General features: G+C 35.7%; 1 protein-coding gene across 2 annotated transcripts in view; it reads left to right on the top strand.

Moving 5' to 3' along the window:
* PHF14 (PHD finger protein 14) overlaps nt 1-20,811 on the top strand; it is a 155,218-nt gene extending 134,407 nt beyond the window's left edge. For both annotated transcript variants that reach the window (XM_071560803.1, XM_071560804.1), the window contains one exon: nt 19,876-20,811. In XM_071560803.1, the coding sequence (XP_071416904.1) occupies nt 19,876-19,950 (75 nt within the window). In that variant the 3' untranslated portion in view covers nt 19,951-20,811. The remainder of the gene's footprint in view (nt 1-19,875) is intronic.
* Nucleotides 20,812-21,302: the final 491 nt, after the last annotated feature.

A 21,302-nucleotide genomic window follows, 5' to 3' on the forward strand; every position in this document is an offset into this window, starting at 1 on the left:
TCCTATGTCTTTTCTCTATACATAGAATAAATATTTATGTTTTCTCATTTTTCCGAAGTAGAAGATACTGATAGAATAGGTTTGAAGTGTCAACTATAATTCATTGCCCGCAAAGAAAAGCTTTATACTGATATTGTGTGAAAGGAAAAGAATATCTAAATCATTTCTGCAGCGAGCTTATAACCAAGATAATATCAGCATTTTCCTTCTTGAAAATATATATGCCATAAATTAAAGGAGGTCTTCAGTATTTTATTAAAATCCCTCTGACAAGTTTAACCCCATCTTCAACAGGAGATTATATTCATATATGTATGTATATGAAAACCTTTTTTTTTAAAGTAAAGGTCAAGTGAAAGTTAAAACAAGCTTGAAGAAAATTTCATACTAATCCTGCAAATATTTTGTTGAGAACACGTTAGCAAACTATGACACTTATTCAGTGTCAATTTAGAAGTACCCATTTGATTCTTGTAGAAAGTCTAAGATATATCCAGGACTTTACTATTTATACAATAGTAATTTAGTTTGGAAGAAAACCATAAAAAATGTGTATACTCAGTGTATATGAATGAACTCTTAATTTAGTTAAAATTTGACTTAGCAGTTATTGTAACAGTGGAGAGGTGTATATCACAGTATATGATTATGTTTAAATATATACATAGCAAAATAATTGCGTTAATAAGAATATAATTAGAATTCAAAATGGGTTTGTAAAGAAGCATTTTATACACAAATACTATGGTTCAGTATCTTAACACATTTTCAGTTCTGCTTCCAGCTTTTTAACAGGAAAATGCGGGAAAATGTTGGTACTATTTGTAAGGCAGTAATAGCAGAAGAGAGAAGTTGTATTTGATGAAACCCTGCATCTGTTTTTCAGAAGCTGTAGCTGTCCCTTTGTTGTTATTTTAAAAGCATTTGATTTGAAGTACTTTAAAGCATCATAAGCTGTGTTTCTCTTATCCATTCAAGGCTGAGTGGTTAAGTTTTGTGCTTTCTTTGTGAATACTCCTTCCCCAAGCCCTGAGCTGGAGGAACAGCAGCAAGTCCCACATTTATGGTCACTTGCTGCCTAATTCCAGCTGCAGTTTCACATCTTCTGAGACAGGTGCTCTCCAAGGCACCTGGAGACATTACTTTTTTGTAGCCAGTCCCATCAACAGAAGACCCAAAACATCCATCACAGGCTGGAACAGCTTTTTGCAAATAAGCAGAAAGCTGAAACAAAGCCTTGTTGTTTCTGATGTATGTAAGAATTTTCCTTGGAACTCCAAGTAAATTTTTCCAGCAATAAATTAACCTTAATCACTCATTAGTATCACATCACATTGATGATGAAATACGCTGGAAGATTTAGTTAGGTCATGTATTTAATAAGAAATGTGTGAAAATGTAATTTTATGGGGGTTTGGTTCACAACTGCTGCCTAGAAACTTGATAATTGTTTTCTTTAAAATATCAGATATTAAAAGACAATGTGAGAATGAATCTTTCCTTTCTGTGAGCAAATCATAGAAGCAGTCCATTTTAGAAGAAATTAGTATGTTTGGAAGGTCATTAATGTAAAGCTGTGAATTTGTCCCCACGAGTGACATGAATAAGCTGAGTGATATTATGGTATTTGCTGTTGTCAAATTGCATTACCATCTTATGCATGATAAGAATGTCATTTTTGTGAAGGAAAAATTAATTGGTATGATAAGGCAATAAAGCCTGCTTAATAGAATCATAGAATCATAGAATCAATTGGGTTGGAAAAGACCTCCAAGATCATCGAGTCCAACCCTTGGTCCAACTCCAGTCCATTTACTAGATCATGGCACTCAGCGCCACGTCCAATCTGCGTTTAAAAATCTCTAGGGATGGTGAATCCACCACATCTCTGGGCAGCCCATTCCAATGCCTGATTACTCTCTCTGTAAAGAATTTTTTTCTGATATCCAACTTAAATTTCCCCTGGCAGAGCTTAAGCCCATGCCCCCTTGTCCTATTGCTGAGTGCCTGGGAGAAGAGACCAGCCCCCACCTGGCTATAACTTCCCTTCAGGTAGTTATAGACAGTGATGAGGTCACCTCTGAGCCTCCTCTTCTCCAGGCTAAACAACCCCAGCTCCCTCAGCCTCTCCCCATAGGGCTTGTGCTCCAGTCCCTTCACCAGCCTTGTTGCTCTTCTCTGGACTCGCTCCAGCACATCAATATCCTTTCTGAACTGAGGGGCCCAGAACTGAACACAGTACTCAAGGTGTGGCCTCACCAACGCAGAGTACAGGGGAAGGATCACTTCCCTGGTCCTGCTGGCCACACTATTTTTGATACAGGACAGGATCCCATTGGCCTTCTTGGCCACCTGGGCACACTGTTGGCTCATGTTGAGCTTCCTGTCAATTAGTACTCCAAGGTCCCTTTCTGCCTGGCTGCTCTCCAGCCACTCTGTGCCCAGCCTGTAGCGCTGCAGGGGGTTGTTGTGGCCAAAGTGCAGGACCCGGCACTTGGCCTTGTTGAACTTCATCCCATGGGAATCAGCCCATCTCTCAAGCCTATCCAGATCCCTCTGCAGAGCCCTCCTGCCTTCCAGCAGGTCGACACTCCCTCCCAACTTGGTGTCATCAGCAAATTTGCTGATGATGGACTCAATCCCCTCATCTAAATCATCAATAAAGATGTTAAACAGGACTGGACCCAATACAGTCCCCTGGGGAACACCACTGGTGACTGGCCGCCAGCTGGATGCAGCTCCGTTCACCAGCACTCTCTGGGCCCGAATCAATACTGCATGATCAGTAGCTTGAAAGAAACTTGCTATTTCAATTTTAATTCTTTCTGTAAATATTTCTAGTTCCTACAGACTCTGAATTTTTACCTTTGTGATTATTTACAGACAGAGTGGAATTTACTCTTGCCTGGGCATTCTGTAGAAACAGTGTTATGGGTGACTCCATTTGCTTGCCAACTGTCCTTGCCAGAATGTTTCTTAGCATATGTATTAGAGAATCGTTGCACTATCCCATCCTAAAATCAATGTGGAAGATAAGGGTGGTAAGTTATGTTCTAGGCATTCCTTCTGTTGGCCATTGAATGCATCTTGTGTAAGCAAATTTTCTAACTTTCTGAGAACTCAAACACAGCAAAGATGAATCTGAAAACATGGGAAAGATGAATCTAAAAATATAGGAAAGGTAAATTCAAGTCATAGATCTTGAAATTAACAGTGGTTCTGTATCAAGCTGCATAGAAATGACTTGATTAGCTTTGGTCATGCTTCATTCGAGTCTTAGGCATCTTTTTAAGATTATGCTTTTTATGTACACTGAATTTTGGTCAGCCATCTCAAGAGGCCTCAAGATAACATAGCACTTCAACCCAAACAGCTTCCTACATAAAACATTAGAAACTGGTTAACTGGTAGGTTCCACTGCTTTCTGTTTCAAAATAAGAAAGTTGGTATATGAAGATACATCTGTATCAAAGTATGGGACCGTACTTTGGAAATCATACTTTGGGTCTTGTTGGAAATCAGGCACTTATTTAGGCCAGCACATCTTTATGGCTTTTGTCTGTAATAAAGATCCATGTTAACATTCACATTCACAGCACACCTTTCAAAGAATTGGCATCTAGTATAGTTTGGTACAAGTTCATCAGGCAAAAAGTGCATTAGGCTACCAATACATATAGTTGCATATACCCAAGGTTTTTCTCACTGTGATAAACGCTCAGCATCTTCTGTTGCAGGAAAGTGGGGACATCAGATGAATTGATTTCATTACAAGTCAGCTTGTTGTGCCTTGAAATGGAAGTACTGAGAAGTATTTGGTTGTCTTCATTCCTTCCTGAACCACAGGAGCCTGCTTATGTTGCAGAACAAATATGATGTTTCTATGGCAGATGGAGCAGGCACACTGACTGCTAGTCCCTTATACTATTCAAACATACATCAATACTTCTGAGGCAAGCAAACTCCACGATCTTATAATCTGGTGACTTCTGAATTCCAGCATGAGAATTCACAACTTCAGAATGTTTTCTAAGGAGCTTGCTTCACATCTTCCAGCACTGAAAAATTTCATTAAGGAAGGCTACCACTTGTCAGAAGTCAAGTCATATTGCTCTTTTCATATTAGTGTTCCAGTTAGCTGTAAGTGCATAGCTTAGAAATTTCCACAAGTCAGCCACTTTTGCATTTGAAAACGGTATTTCAGTGGAGATAGTCAGGAGGAATATACCTGGGTTTTCTGAAGTGCAAATTTCTTATACCGCATATACTTGACTGTGCATCTTAGAGAGTATGAAACAAAATTGTTAACTGCAGAGTATCTGCTGCTTGATTTTGAAGGGCTTGATAGATCACTGGTTCATAAACGTTAATGTAGAAAGCAGGAGACTGATGCACAAGCCAAGCTATTGAAGAGATCTGGCCTTTCATTTATTTGGACAGGCATGACATTTTGTTGTTAATTGACTCTTCTCATCCTTTCCTGCCATGGGTTATGAAATCATATGCCCTGAGGAAACAAAATTCAATTATGCATTTAATATTTTTGAATTAGTGGGGCACATGCATCTGGCACGGTGAAAGCAGAATGATTTTGCATATAAAATTTAGTTAGAAAATGTATCTCAGTTGATATACAACCTGCTGTATTTCTCAGAAAATCTACAACATTTGAGAAAAAGGCTGCTATTGTCACTGCTAGAATCTGTTGCATTAAGGGTATAGATTTTGGCAGAAAATGCATACCCTTTCTTTCCAGCTAGTCCTCAGAGATCAAAGGGTCTACATGCAACACATCTCATAGCATATCTCACAGAAATCCCTTTGTCACATGTTTCACGGCATATCTCATGGCTACAGGCCTTGCTCCTACGGAATCCAAATATTTTTCAGAGTTATGACATATTAATGTGATGGGAGTTCTAAAATATTTTAATTTGGCTTATGAAAGTGACGACAAAAATATGTCAGTGTGTTCAAATAGGTAATGGTTGACTGGTTGGAACATAGTCCCCAAACATGTTTGTAATTCTTTAGAGAGACACTGGTGCCTGCTTCAGATTTTCTTTATTAATACCCTTAAATGTAAGATTAGAGGAAAAATTATGTTCAGAATTTTAAAAAAGATCTTTCCTTTCTAGGTAAATCTATGCAGTCCCCTATCTTGAACATACCTGTAAGTGGTAAGCTGTTATGTGTACCTTATCCTTGCATCAAGAGATCTTCTTTTAAGGAAGTAGATGAAGAACAGCAACAAATTAAAAATGAATAGTTTGTATCTAAACAAAAGGGTACCAAGAAGATTTTAAGCATTATTCTAAGGATTCTCAGATTAAAAATATGAGAATTTTGTGAACTAGGCTGTGAAAGCTAGAAGAAAACAAGGATGAAGGAGATAAAACACTTAAGAGTGAAGTTCTACGCATTTGGAGAAGGCAGTTTGTGGGAGAAAAGGGGAGCAGCCTTGAGATGTGTTATTTTCATCAGTTTTTGTCTAAAGTTATCAGCTCAAAATCCAACAACCAAATGGACATGGAGAAAATTCCCTCGTATTCTCTGTATCAATGGATAAGGCTTTGAAAATGAAAACATACATTTGGGACTTTGCCCAAGGAGTAGGAGAGGACTTTGTTGCGTTTGATAAAACTATTCAGACAGAATAGTAACCTTAGCTGTCACCTCAATCACTCAGAGAAACAACAGAAAAAAGAGAATCACAGATACAGCCTGTATTTTTACATAGGCCAAGAATGCAAATGCTTTTCATTAAGCAAGAATACTGGCTTATTGCTGAGATCCAGTGCAGGAAAACTACAGTTCAAATCATCTTGGAAAAAATATCAACAGAAAATGTATTTTCTGTTTCCTTAGACATTCTTCCTCCTTTCTGCACATTTTTTTGCTTCTACAGCAAATCCTTATGCTTTGTGGGAAAATGTAGAAATTACTAAGGAACGAATTTACCTTTCTGCAAAAAAAATGTGTAAAACTGATAAGTTTGAAAGAAACTACATTAAGAAAATGTTTGCTTCACAAATTGTAGAAATTTTTAAATTGAGTACATACCATTTTCTTTCTGCTACTTCTGCTCAAGACATGTTAAAGACAAACACCTCTATGAACAGATACTAGTTTGGCTAGGATAAAAAGCTATGTGGCACTTCATATTGTAATGGGAATATCTTAGTTGTATACTTTAAGTTGCTTAAAGATTGTTGGGTTTGTATTTTTTATTTAAATCCCTTGTGAATCTCACTGTGCTGAAAGTCTGTTGTTATATTCATGAGCAAGGAGCAGCAACATTGTGTTGCCTTTGAGACATCTGTAGACCCATAACTTCTACAACAGGGACATGGGGATGCTGGTTTTCTTGCCAGGACATATAGATAGCAAACTGCTGGCATCTACAAGTGTCTGTCTTCAGGACATTGTCCAACTGCTTCCTGTGGTTAGTCAGTTCAAGAAAGAAAAAACAAAAATTCCAGTGTTCATTGACTAGGAAATTGTTGGTTTCTATGCCAGTAAAATATGAATAAGGTTTTTCTGAATGGGCTCCTGTCTGCTGTGGAGCAGCTATTTAAGGTACACATGGCAGCATTCACCTAAGAGGGGATAATACCTGCCAATGAGGAAGCGCTTGCTGAATAGGGTGGCTTATACGCTTACAGGTTGCACCATTAGTACCTAGTAGTGTAATAACCTACAAATCCAAGCTTTTCAAGAGCAATCAGTTATTGTGGCTTTCAGTACAGTGCCTGTTCCTCTTCTTGTCAGACTTAGCCCCTTACCTGCATTGTCAAGTCATACCTTGATACATGAGAATTACACTCAGCCGTAGCTAGTGCTGAATGTTGGTTTGTATGGAGCCATCTGTGGGTTAAATGTCTCAGTTAATGAGAAGTTGACTGTGTGGGACTGGATTACCACCTGGATTAGATTTCTAATGCAATGCATTTTGAGGCATCCTCTTTCAGTATTTTCACAACACTTCAGTCTATATTAACGTGGAAATTGGATTAAAAGGACAAAGCGTGAAGTAATTTGCTGAAGCAAACAGTGTTAGTGCCAAATTTTGTATAAAAGGAGGCTGCTGAAAGGACCATGTCTCTCTCTTCTAATCCACAGAGAATCCCTTTGCCTCTGTGTTTAAGGACTTCATTTCCAAATACAATGCACAGGGAGTACATAAACCCCTGTTAAACAGTTCATTTTGTGCATTCATCTCTTGTCTGTTTATGGTATTAAAAATGTTGTTTTCAGTCTGGAACAATCCTATTCATGTAGCAATCATTTTGTAAATTTAAATACTGTATTAGTGACAACTCTGTTCAGAGAAAATATTTTACCATGTTGGGCACTACCAATAGCGATCCTCTTGCAATTGAAGTTTTAAATATATGATAGAAAATTCTAACTTTTACTTTTCTCACTGAAAAAAAGATTTTCAAGGCAAAAGATTGGTTATATGTAGAGACAATGCTCATGATATCTGAAAATGTCATGTGGGTAGGACAACTGAATAATTGCTGTTCTTGGATGAACGAAATACTGTGTGTGAAACCTCCACTGTGAATAGTAAAGTTTAAATTGTAAGCACAAGACAGGACATTAATGATACTTTTTTAAAAATCCCAAATCAGAAACTAAACGTCCGAATGTTTCTGCACCTAAAGATGTAATTCTTGGGCATAGTCTTAACAACTATCTTCACAGGATGCAAAATGGCCTAAAAATGAAAGTACATTCACATAGAAGAAAACTGATCTAACTCCAGCTGACCACTGCAGGTTTCAGAGAGAGAATATGGACTACCACTTAAATTCTTTTACAGGTGCTTCTTCTTCTGAAAAAGAGGAATAGACACATGAATTTCATTGATCCTACTGGTTGATGTACTAGCACTGACTTGGTAGTTACTTCCTTATTACACTATATTTTAAAAATTGACTCCATTCTCTTTTCATCATTCCAAACCAGACACCTTCTTCTGCATTGCTTTCTGAGTACTCTCAAAGCATCTTTCCAATTAAGTATTTTCCTGACAAAAAGCAAGTTTATATGAAGTAAAACTGGTTCTCATATGCTTTATAGCTTGCTACATATTATATAATACTATGCATCATAAAATTCGTGCTATTAATGATGCTTTACTTTTCCTAGAGACAAAAAATAAGCATCAGAACTTAAAACGAGACAATTTTTTGCAATAACTACACTAATTTTGTGTCTTCTTTGCTGGTTTCAGAAAGAATGGGTGATGTTCTGGGCTAGAAAAGTTAATGCTTTTAAAGCCTTCTGTACTTTCTGAATGTAATAACAATGACAGCACTTAGGACTCATTTAAATCTTTTCATGCATAGAGCTCCATCCTGACATTGAAGTATTATTAGTCACATTTTACGGATAAGTTCTTTAACATAGCAGTCAGTTCAATTTCCACACCCTCCAGGCCAAATAAATATTATAGCAGGGGTACAAATGTCAGAGATTTTAGCTGAGAAATTCCTCATCTGAGTCTCAGACCTTGCTTTACTAGAGACACATGCATTAGCTTTATGCTGGTTTCTGTTAGTGAACCTCCTTTAGATTAGAAAACCTATTAAATACCAATCCACCATTTCTTCCTCTTCCCCAGTGTCATTTTCCAGAGGTTTTTTTGACATGCAAAGGTTTTCTCAGCTTTTTCTACACATCCTTGACCTCAACTGAGGTTGCCCTGCAGACGGACACATCTACAGACTGACCCAAAGCCCAGTACTGTTTTGATAAAATATCTTCAATAACTGTCTCATTTTTTATGTCTGTCCTGTACAATCAGTATATTTGTTTTATAAAGAAATATAAAATATTTCTATATGAAATAGTTTTATATATATTTTTATGATAATCACTTTTTTACCATTCTTCATTTATTTGTCATAATTGGCACAAAAATGTGGTTGAGGTACATGGCTATAATCCTGACCCACTTAGCTTTTATGATATTTTGCTTCTTATCCCTCTCTAATTTTTTTCATAGCTGATTCTAGACACTGCATGATCAAATTCTCCAGGTGTGTTTATACAGCATGTGGCATGATATGACTCAGCTAAATTTGGATTATTAATTAATATTATAGATAAATAAATATTTTATCTGTGTATTACCATATATTAATTTGAACAGCAAAGTCTTGGAAGGACCTAGAGACCTTTCTGTATCTAGGTGATAAAGAAATCATTTACAGCAATTTTCAATGGACAGGAGAAGCAATAGGTTAAAAAAATTTTCATTATTTGCTTTTTTTTGAGAACTTACCTCCTTAAAGATTCCTTGAGTTTAAGTGAATTGAAAATACTTTATCCCAATTCAAGTAAAAAATGATTAATGCCTATAACTTTCACTGACATTGAGAGTAGTGACAGACAAAGAGAAACATCAATTAGTGTAGGAAGAGTTAAGATCATTGATTTGTTGTCTTCCAAAATAGACAGCATTTGCTGTATTTTCTTCACAGTCTCATATATAGTTAATAATCCCATTTAAAAATTCCTTTGGCAGAATAAGTAGTAGAGTTACATTTTTGTTTCCAAGTTTAAATGGCAGTGCTACAGGCTTCCGTGGTTCTTGATGTGTTACTTGGCTAAGGTACATCCAGATAAGAGGAAGCAGCAAAATTAATTGTCTCAAATACTAAGTGGTATTTGCTATAGGAGAACACAAGCCTGTTTTTAATGCTTAACAGGTTTTTTTATATGCTAGCTGTTTGGTTTAGTGAGTAAAGGAGATGTGCTAAATTTATCTGAAATCATCAGTAAACAGAAAATAATGCAATAGCTACTGGCTTTTAATTCTTAGAATTGTGAAATCCAGTTCCTGGAGTTCCTGTATATGAAGAGAGAGAAAGCTTGAATAAAAACAGGCAAATAGATTGCAGCTAAGGAAAATGAATGAATATGTAAGCTTTTGCTTGATGTTTTTCAGTAAACACTGATAGTTATGAAAGCAGCTGTTGTGCAAGAGCAGAAAGCAGCAACTACAAACATCTCTGTGGGGCTGTAGCTGACTCTGTATAAGGTGCTTTTACTCTTCAGAGGTAGCTGTGCAGCAGCACTAGAATTTCAGGAGAAGATAGCCTTCTGAAAATAACCTCAACTTCCTCTTAAATACCCATATTTTAAATGCCCTGCTTTATGCAGAGGCTATTTAAATTCAGTATTCAGTTTCAGAGAAGCCTTGTTCTACAGTATATTTCATACATAGCCCCTGCAAATGGTAGTGTTCATTTCAGTAGTCAGATGAGTTGAATGTGGCGATGCATGTATAGGGGTTTGCAAGTTATGGCCCTTAATGGTTGTGAAGAATATTGTGGCTTGGTAGCACTGTGATAAAATAGAGTAGGAGACAAAATGCCTTCTGAGTGAGTAGTCATCCTAGGGATTGAGTTTCAGTGAATAAATAATATTAAGAGACTTCAGTGTTTTAAGGAAAAAGTACATAAACAACAATTGATAGCATGAGCTCAGTAATGAGTTCTTCTAGCATAAAGATGCAAAATAGTAATTAGTTATAGCCAAATTTCCCTAGCTTTGGGAATCTTTTAAAATATAGCTTTTTAGTAATTGAAGCACATCAAAGTATTTTTTCTCGCACTCTTCTAACCAAGTTATGCATGATTTGTTGGAGGATGGGCAGAGATGGGAAGCAAGCTGTTGACAAACCAAAAGATAACTTTGATGTGGTATAGTGAAACAGTAACTTCTCAGCCTTTCAGAAAGAAATGCACAATCAACCTGTAAGGAGCCTTGTTTGCTGTGACTACCAGTACTGAGATGAAGCCTGTCAATTAATTTGATTCTAAGTTTCTGAAAGGCAACTATTTTTTTTTTAAATAAAGTATATAAACACTGTTAGGTATAAAGTTTTGGAAGGATATCAGTATGTTTGAAAGCAGATGCTGCTTTTACAGGGCAGGCTTTTTGTAAAGTGTCTTTTGATGATATTTGAAACATGAAATGGATGCCCATCACATTATTTCCAGTTGAAAGAGTTTCATCAGATTCTGACTTCAAAAAATTACAGTGAAGCAACATTGCTATCATAACAAATTACCAAAACATTTTTCAGTATACCCACTGAATTAAATAACATTTGGCTTTAGATCCTCACTTGGAAATGCAAAGATGAGTGGAGTTTGAAGAGAATTCAATCTGCCGTTAAACTTAACACATTTTTTTTAAATTTAGAAGCTGATTATCCTGAAACTACTAAAACCTTGGTATACTCAATGTTACAATTTTGATTCCAATTGAGTATGTGTTTGTTACCAACTGACACACCCTTGGTGCTTCAAAGACAGCTGATTTGATCTATTGTATGAAACAGGACTGATAAGGCATCATTACAGGGTCAGAACAGTAAGTGCTACTTTCAAATATAGCAATAAAGTCAAAATATAGAAGCAAATCTATAAGCCTTTCTTTGCCATCAAACCAACTTCTAAAGCAATAGGTTTCTTGTCTTGTTAGCTTTCAGGTCCATAGCCGAATGGAAGGAGGGAATCATTCTATGAATCATTATACAATTCTATATTGTCAAATTAAAAGTATTTTCATACAGCTTGGAAAGGGATTATTTTGACTTCTGCGTAGGTCATCAGTGCATGTGTTAATTCAGAGTGAATGATAACGGTAGGGAAGGTGTAGGTCTTCCAGAGAGATTGTACCTGGCCTGCTAGTATGAAACTATGGCTGTTGTCCTGGCCTAAATGCCATTTTGGGGATTTTATTAAATGGATGTTGATATTTGCCTCGTTATAGTTCTTGGATTTTGAATTTTAATAACAGTATATGTTTTTGTGGACCTTCTGAAAGGAATTCTGGTGGGTTTTGTTGTGTTTTTTTCTTTAAAAAGCAAAAGTTTTTCAATCTCTGATTTCTTCATCAGTAGCACAGATTCTATTTGCTCTCACAGTCCGTCCTCCATCTCCTTCTACAACTTTTTGTTAATTTCTATCTGTTTTGTTGGCAACTTCACGGATTGTGACTAAATATAGGAATTCAGTATTACAACAAAGTAATTTTTTACAGAATTTACTTATATCACATTTTGGAAAACTGGTAATTAAATAAAGGCCTTTGCTGTTGTTTAGACTCCTATGTCGTTGTATTAACTCCATTGAAAGATCTGTCTTTTATGCCTTGAGCCTGAACAGAATTTCATGGCTGGACTCAGGTGAAATGTTCTGATGAAATAAGAAGAAAAAAGCTTTCTCAATTCTTACCTGTCACATTATAGCAATATTTTCATGAATTCCCACGTTATTAAATTTTAAATACTGCAGTAAACTTTTTCCAATTAAATGAGCATTTTCTTTTGCTATAAGGAAAGGTAAAACTTTGGTGATGGTTTTTACAGTAATTTAATTAAGCATTTCCTGTAAGTTCATTCCAGTATCTATCATGGCTCACTAAAGTTGAAATTCAGTATAGAATGTTAGATTAATTGCCCTTTGTCTTAGATGAAATAAGAATCCTAAATATGCAGAGTCATGAAATTTAATTTTGTTCCTCAATTGCTTATTCAATGCTTTGGAAACCTGAATCAAGAAGAGGGCCAAAGGTTGTTAAATGTAGCGAGTAACACAGATTTTGAAGTTTACTTAATGAACCGAGTGTTTATTACTATGAAATAAATGCACCATTTAAAGAATTATGGTGGAAATGTAAAACATTAAAACTCTAATTAATTTTGGTCAGAAGCATGCAATGTACTCATTTTTCCTAAAACATTTTCATTAGGGTCTAGATTTTCTCTGTTATTGAGATAAATTTATTCCTCTCATATGGTAGTACTATCTTTCCCCATTAAAAACATTCCTTCAATGATGTTTATAGTGATGTCTTTCAGCTGCCTTCGACTTTGGACAGCATGTCTTGATAGCAGCTTACAGAAGCATTTTTGTATAACTCAGTTGTGCCTACTTTTCTATTTAATGTTATTAACATTTTGGAAGTAAAGAATATTCAGACCTCTTGTTAAAAGGCCATCTATAGCCAAACTAATTTGTGAAAACAGTTAAATCATGAAAAAAAATCTTCAGCTATCATTTAGTAACTACCAGGACACATGTATAGCCTAACAACTGAGCACTTAAAAATTAAACTTTTTCTTGTTGGGATTTTTTTTTAATTAAATAGTACTTAGAAATAGAGCTATTAATTCCTTATTGTTGGCTTGAGCACCTTTTGTTCTCATGTATCTATTGCAAGAAGAAGACTTTTTTTATTAGCACAAAGAATACAAAGATGAATAAGTTTTACTTTTATAATTTAGTAAATGTATAGTAAATGCATATGGTTAGAGTGTAACCATAAATATTTAAAATTATCTTGATTAGAATATGCATTTCTAGGCTATGGAATATTACTCTGTAGTAGTATTATGAATATATATAAAATAGAACTTTGTTTTTAAATTACTATTTATAAAAACTCTATTGTCATGTAAGTAGAAAATGCTGTTTTGGTTTCCATATATGTTTTTATATATGTACATATATAATAACTATGATTGAGGGATAAACTGGCATTGAAAAGGATCTTAAATCAGGACAGTGTCAGACTTGAAAGCTTGCAAGCTGATTCAAGTGTGCACTGAGACTAGAGTGGAAATCAAGGAGACCTGTCCCCTATGGGCAGAGTACAATCCTGTTAAACTTGCTTTTCATCTCTTCCTTAGTTGATTTTTCAGCTTTGTAATATCTAAGCAGTTGTACGTTCTGTCTACTGTTCATAAACCTGAACCTTTAAAGACTCAAATTGTTAAAGGGGAAACATTTTCCTTAACTTTTGTCAATGAGAACCAGCTCAACTTATAAAACAATGGTTGAGTTTCAAGCACCACCTGCCCTGAAGAGGAGCCCAACTGTAGTGGCAGTCAGCCAAAAGGGCCACTCAGTGGAATGGTTGCCTCCTAAAAAGGAGAGGAACAGATGGATGATTTGAAATCTGGCATGAAATTCCATTTCTGTACCAAGCATTAAATGAAATTTGACTGTAAGAGCCCTTGCAATGCTACATTTATCTGTATAATCAGAATTAGCAAAAAGGAAATAGAAAATACAGAACATTGACAAACATTTCAAAAAGGCTTTCAAGTTCTTGTATCAGTGCAAGTTAAAAGAAAGAGTTTGTGATAAATATGCAGCTGCTTGTAGAGCTTTAGTGTAAAAGTAGTTCTGGTCTTGCATTGCCATCTAGAGCACGGCACCATGTACTGCTTGGGGAAGGAAACAGTCTAGCGTTGCTCTTTTCACTGGACAAAGTGGGGTGGAGAACTGCTTCCAGTTAATTCATGTCAAGTTTGCTTACGTTGTAATGGCTAGTCCCTTCATAGACTGCATTTCTTAATGTACCAGGTCAGCAGAGATTCTGTTGTAGGACTTTGGTGGGCTTTGACAGTAAGAATTACTGGAGATGCGCATTAAAAGGTACAACTGTCAGCTTGCCAGTGGTCCCAGAGGGGGCATTTTCTTGATGGCTGCTTCAGAATACTTCATGAAGCAAATGTCAAACTTGTCAAGGCTGTCACTATGAAAATGATCCATGTAGCAAGGGTCTCCTTTTCCTTGGAAACAAACAGCTGCCTTATCATTGCAGAGCTGCAATGACAGAAAACTGTCGTCTCTCACAAGAAATTTGTATTTGCTTCTAATATCCATTGGTAAAGAACTGTTCCATTTGTACTCTGTATTTTTGTACCACTCTTCATTATAAGGGTTGTCAGTAAGGCATTTGAAGAAGATAGCATAGGCTTTGGAAGAAAAATTACTTTTGAATATTACTGCTGGGTTCTTTCTTTTTGCCCATTTAACACAGAGACTAATTTAACTCCCAATTTTTGCTTGACGCTGATTTTCCTTCAAATTTGGCATATGACTTTGGAAAATGCTACTTTTCATAAACAAACAAAAACTCCCATAGCTGATAAATTTCTTGTTTCCTGATATATTCTTTAAGAGTATTGAAAGTATTTTTACCTACTTCCAACAGATGTTTTTTTGCAGCTAGATTGTGTGAGGCAGGAGATGAAATACCAGCTGGACACTCTCATTGAAGCTTAGTGTGTTAGTCATATTACAGATGTTTTGAATTAAGATGCTATAGAAAATTATAGTATCAAAATTGGTCCAGAGTGTTTTTGAGATTATATGATACCATAGAGAACCCTTCGGTCATTCCTCATTGCAGCAGGACATTTTTGTGTTTTCCATGCCTTTTTACTATTCAGATATCTTTTATAATATCCTGTAATACATACCTGTTTATTAAGTTTAGGGTATGGGTTACAGTTAGCAAAACACACAACAGCAAGTCTATTTATTAAGTATACATTTGTAATGCAGCTCTAGAAAGTACAGATATGGTGCAATGCACAGATCTGTGAATTGGTGCATTTCCTAGCACAGCTAATTGGGGTGTAATCTGTTCTACGTGCAGAATAGTGTCAGATTTCTTGTAGAGTTAAGAATTGTTTAATTCGCTGTCATCTTCCAGATTTCATTTCATTAACTGATGGAGTAAAAAGAAATTCTCAAACATTCTGAAGAAGATTGGTTAGATGTGGCAGGGAAAGAGAAAGGAACATTCAAACACTTACTTCTAGGCGGGTTTTTCCCCCTTTTCCATTCTACAGGGGAACATTCTGGATTAATTACTTCAAAATTAACTTTCCATGTCAGACACATTATTCTCTGATCAGAGCACTATTTGTAGTTGACCTTAAACATGCTTTCAAAGGGAATGACGTTAGTTGACAGTCTTGCCCAACTGTCAGCTCAAAACTTTCAGAAATAGGGTTTTAAAAGACAGATTCTTACCTTTGTTTTTTTGCCAGCTTAAGATATCTAAATATCTAAGTTCTCATTAATTTCAGCAAAGTTGTTGAATGCTTGATACTTAATGATTCACAACACTTACTTAGGTGTCAGATTGTAGGGTCTTGGTTCTAAATTCTTGGCTGTGTCTGTTGCTGTGACCCATAAATGCTCAGCTACCAAGTATAGACTCAGCATTTTGAAGGAAGAGATGTGCATAGGGCATTTGGAGACATCCATAGAGCACTCAAAGGAACCTTTAATCCTGTATGTTTCCATCAGAGAAAAGGAGAACACCAGGGCAAAATTTGAGAAAAAATTGATTTTTGCATCTGATGGCAAGAACTATTTGAAAGCTTGTGACATCTGCTAGCAAAAAATACTTTAGGATTTTTAGAGCAGAAGGCACTAGATGTTAGTCATAGGTGGCTCGAAGCAAAATAAATAATCATATAAAGATATGAGGTATTAATAGAAATAATGTGAACTGAATTTCTGTGAACAGAAACCAGAATTCAGTATTTCATCTGCTGTGTAGCCACGGTAATAGAAACTTTGCGCACTGCCATCATGGACTGTTTTTTAATAGATAACATGAAAATAAAAGGTTTTCTTTTGCTGTTCATCAGAACTAAAAGTGTCAAAATGATAATGATAGGTGGTAATTACTAAAACAAATATATTAAATATATTTAATCTACAGTCTGTTTGGCATAATTTCTTGATAATTAGACTATATAGGCTATGTAGCTGAAAATTCAAACATTATTAATGACATTAGAAACTCCAGCCATTTCAGTAATCTATGTGCAATCACTGGGATGTCTCTTGGGCTACTTAAGAAAATAGATAAAGCATTTCATAGAAATTTTGCATTGCCAGCAAACTGAAAGAATAGTGAGTCTTCACATCTTGTCGCACAGTTAACATCTGCTCTAAATTGCCAGTTCAGACCTTTCCCAAACATACTGGCAGTGATATTGCACTTCGTATAATTTCTAGGAGTTCCTGTGTCAGATTTTTCTGACAATTTTCCATCATTAGTAAGTTTGCCATTCTAAGGCCAACTGTTGCCATGGTGGTTCATACTTTCCAGTGTCCCCTGAAAACCCTTTCTTCCATCTTGACTGTTGTTCATGTGGTTGTGCACAGGTCTGGGAACTGATCTGGCTTAAGGAGTATCTGACAAAGAAAACAGTTTTCTCCACTTGATAATTCATATTATGAGAAGGATCAAACACCACTGTGCTGCACTTTCCACAGCAGTCACCTCTGTTCAGAGATAGGGCACTTCAATTTCTGTTTCAAAATGACATTCAAGTTTCTGTTCTTGGAAAACGAAGAGGAAGTAAAAGCACCTATACAGAATTAAGATGACTAATGTGGAGCATGGTTTAATACAATGCTAGTCAGAAAGTTTTTGTGCATGTAAATACGAAATTAACAAAACATGACAAAATATCATTAGGGCATCTGAATGACTTGTGTGTGGGAATCTGCACACATAAGTCAAAATTATGCTCTTCTGGTAGATTTTACCTGTTTTACTTAGTTGAAGCAACAGGAAATCAACAAAGGCAAGAGTGTTAGCTCTGCAAAATATTCCAAAGCAGAGCCTTCCATTTTGAGTATTCACATCAAGCAACTTCTAGAGTTGCCATCATCACTCAGCCATTGTTTCCATATCTCAGAATACACTGATCACTGCAGCCACTGTAACCTAGGAAATCTGCCAGAGTGCAAGCTTGACCTTTTGAGCACAGAATTAAAACATTTCAAATTTACACATAGCCAGAAGATTCTCTTAAAAAAACCTCTTTCACTGGATAAAACCTTTTTTGTTTTCAAAAAAATAGGCTCAGGAAGCTGATGTTCAATATTGAGCCTAATGTGCCTTCACCCTCGTGCAGTCCTCAGAGAAGATATGGCTATGTTGTTTCTGACATTTCTGCATACTCTGTGTGTTAGGAGAGGAAGACCTAAGCAATATGTGAAGTGTTCCAGGAACAGAGTGATAGTACAGGGTTTATATTCCCTGTATGAGGGAGCACAAGTGAGGGTATTTGAATAATATCGGGTTGTGTCCTAGGGAGGTGGATTCATTGGCATTGAGGTCAGTTGGGATACAACTTCTGTAGGTAGGAATCTTCAGAAACATGCAGATTTCCTGTTCTTTTATTAAGAAGTTCTTCATGTAATAGCATGGCTGTTTTCCTATAGCAGCCAATAGTTTCTGTGGGTGGTTTTTTTATTCCATGATAGTCTTTGTCACCTGTGAACACTACATCTAAGCTTAGTTACACATTGCTCCATTGCAGTTTCTGGTTCTGCCTTGCCTTTGTTCTTTTGAAGTTTGACTTCTGCATGTATACCATACATTTCACTCTCTTGAATATATTCTACACTTGTAATTTCAATGAATCAGCAGTGTGGTTTCACACACATGCACAGACTTGCTTTCTCACCTAAACGAAAAGAGCCACAGGGCTCACTACATGTTTTAAAGGTAATTGAAGAGCTGACAGTCCAGAAAGGTAAAAAAAAATGCTTTTAGCCTTTAGTGGTCAGCCACATAAATATTTCTCAGTGCATAGCCCTGTCCCCAGAAGGGGGAGGATTTAGAGGCAGAATGGCTTGGAGTGTCTCCTTGTTTAATAGAACAACTAGCTTTTCCATTTTATTTTAGTTCTGTGTAACATCTTACAAGACTTCTTTTTTTTAAATGAGATTTTCCATTGCTGTTCTATTTTGTGCTTTCCATGTGAACTTCCCATATGTTTTCTACCTCTAAATCTTTATTGCAGTTATAAAGCATGCTTTAATGATGAAAAAAGTACTAGGATTCAAAAATATAAAGTTATTTTCCTACTGGAGTGAAGATGCTATTTTAAATGAGGAAACTACACTCTGAGTTCCTGGGTCCCACCTAGTCTCCCTGCCGTTTCCCTACACTCGGCTGTTGACTTGTGATGAGTGGTGTTGCAGCAGCCAGGATGCCTTTTTATTCTCAAATGGCTGTTCATTTCTTTTTTGTCTTAATGAAACATGGAAGATTCTCTGTAAGTTGGAGTTAAAAGCAGACAGGAAAACTAGTAATACTTTGAAATTGTGATAAGGACTCTTCATGATGCAAAGGGTCACAAGTTGCCTTATAAAACAGTTTTCTGAGTCTTCTATAATTTGTACTTTGGAGGTCATGGTTTTGTACTGGACACAAAATAGTATCCATTCCTATGGAAACAGGCATTATGATGTCACTTCATTTTTTCAGTGAGATCCAGAGGAACCCTTAGTGAATTATGAGCGTTACTCTTGGAGCTGAAGCTGTAGAATATTGTAAGCATGCTGCTGTCTGACATGCTCATGTTTCCTATTTTAGACCTGACTGATCTTCAGATAACATATGGTGGTACAAGTAATTGGAAAATTGGCAGACCTGTCAAGAAAATATGCTAGATGGGACAAAAATACGATGCTGCAGCACATAAAGTGTCTCTGAAGTTAAATTTATTGTCTTTTATCAAATGGTGAAGTAAACGTATCTGGTCTCAAAAAAATGAAACATTTTTTAATGGCAGATGCTTTTCCAAAGTAATTTTAGTACAATGATGAAAGTTCCTGCATTCAAAAGTAATTTAGTGTAAACCTCTGGTCAAGAACAAAGGAAAGGTGTATAATATTGTCTGCTGCAGACGTTTGAAAATCTTGTCATCTGTGTGTGGTTTAGTAATTTCTTTATGTAAGCATCCAGTAAATTGGTCAGTAAAATATTTACTCATTAAATTATTCTTCTGCTATAAATGTTGGCAATTAGACTTGTTTAAATTTCTTATCATTTTTATTTTAACTCTTGAGCAAAATCAATCGCTTGAACAAATGACATTTTTTGCTCATTTGTATGCTTGTTGATCAAGCAAAAGATGGCAAAAGTCTGTAAATTATTCTATACATCTACATAAGCAGGACAAGTGTACTTCCTCAATAAGTTGATTAATGTTCATGTTTTCATTTTCTTTTACAGGAAGATGAAAATGAAGCTGAAGCAGAAAATCCATCTCAGGAGCTGAATTTGGAACAGAAAAAATCAAAAAAATAGGAGATTGCTGTCTTGTTTGAAAAATTTGCAAGTTGTGTAACAGTGATTATAGTTTCTCATTGTAAAATTAACAAAAAGAGTTCTCAATAAAGTCATTGAAAATTAAATTCATGGTGCACTGGGGAATTAATTAAGTAGCTCCTGGTGCTATTCTTGATTGCATTAAAAGCTGAATTATCAGAACCGACTACCACACCAATAAAATTCTGAAAGCTTTTTGAACATGTTATGGAAAGCTTATGGGTTATTCTTCACTAATAGCATTTACTGAGAAAACAGAGCAATTTTATGTTTTACTCTACAAAGTAATGTTATCCTTAAAGGATAGTTATAACTCAGTCATATTTTCATATTTCTGAGCAAGAGCTTTGATTCTTAAAAGTTAGATAAGTATGTTCTACTAAATGAGTTCTGAATTTTTTTCTGATCAGTGGTTAAAATAAATGTTGCTGAGAACTAGGTAGATGCAAGGATTTTTTTATATGTTTAGTATATTTTCAGAAATAATTAGTTTTACATTTGTATAATGTGATTTTTTGTTGGTTTCTTGTTGCATTATAATTTTCTTTTTGTAAACTTTTTCCATCTTCATGTCCTGTAATGAATGTCAAGCTTTTGTCTTGATTAGGCCATCCTACCCAGGTCTAAGTCCTTCAAGCTAATCTTTCCATTCCAATAAAATTAAATAACTTCTCGCTGTGTCATTAGATCTTCAAGAGAGTAATAAATATCTAAAATGACTTTTCTTGCTATAGTCCTAATTTTGTTTTGCAATTTACCTTTGCTTTTTAACCTGTGCAGGTCAGATAATGGGAAGGTTAGTATAAGAAGATCAGAGATAGATTTATAGCCCAATAGTTTCACACATTGCAATGAAGAAACAAAAAAATCTCACTGATTGATTTAGGATTAAGACAACATTCACTGAAGTCCCTTGAGTGAAGTTTATCTTGCTCTAGGAAAGATGAATTATATTTAATTGAAAAAGTTCACCTCTTTCCCCCCCTCTTTTATATTTTTACTGTTATTCTGTGTATTGAATGTTAGATTGTAAACAGTATTCATCCTCAATTTTATCCTGTCTGTGTAAATTATAGTTTCAGATATTTTAAAACAACATGCCTGTGCTTAAGCAATATCTTTTGAAAACTCTTTTCTGGTTCATGAGGTTCAACTGTATAGTTCATGGACAAATTTCAGTCACAATTACTCTACAGGAGCTTAATAACACTAGATCTCATTTTAATGAATGCAGCTATCATGTAAATTAACATATAAAATAAATTCGGCTTTGGTCCGTTTGGTGCAGATCAGCCACTGTAGCCATCTCAGAAAGGAATGGGAATATGATT

The sequence above is a fragment of the Pithys albifrons genome, chromosome 7, assembly GCF_047495875.1.
Source record: "Pithys albifrons albifrons isolate INPA30051 chromosome 7, PitAlb_v1, whole genome shotgun sequence".
Taxonomy (NCBI): Eukaryota; Metazoa; Chordata; class Aves; order Passeriformes; family Thamnophilidae; genus Pithys; species Pithys albifrons.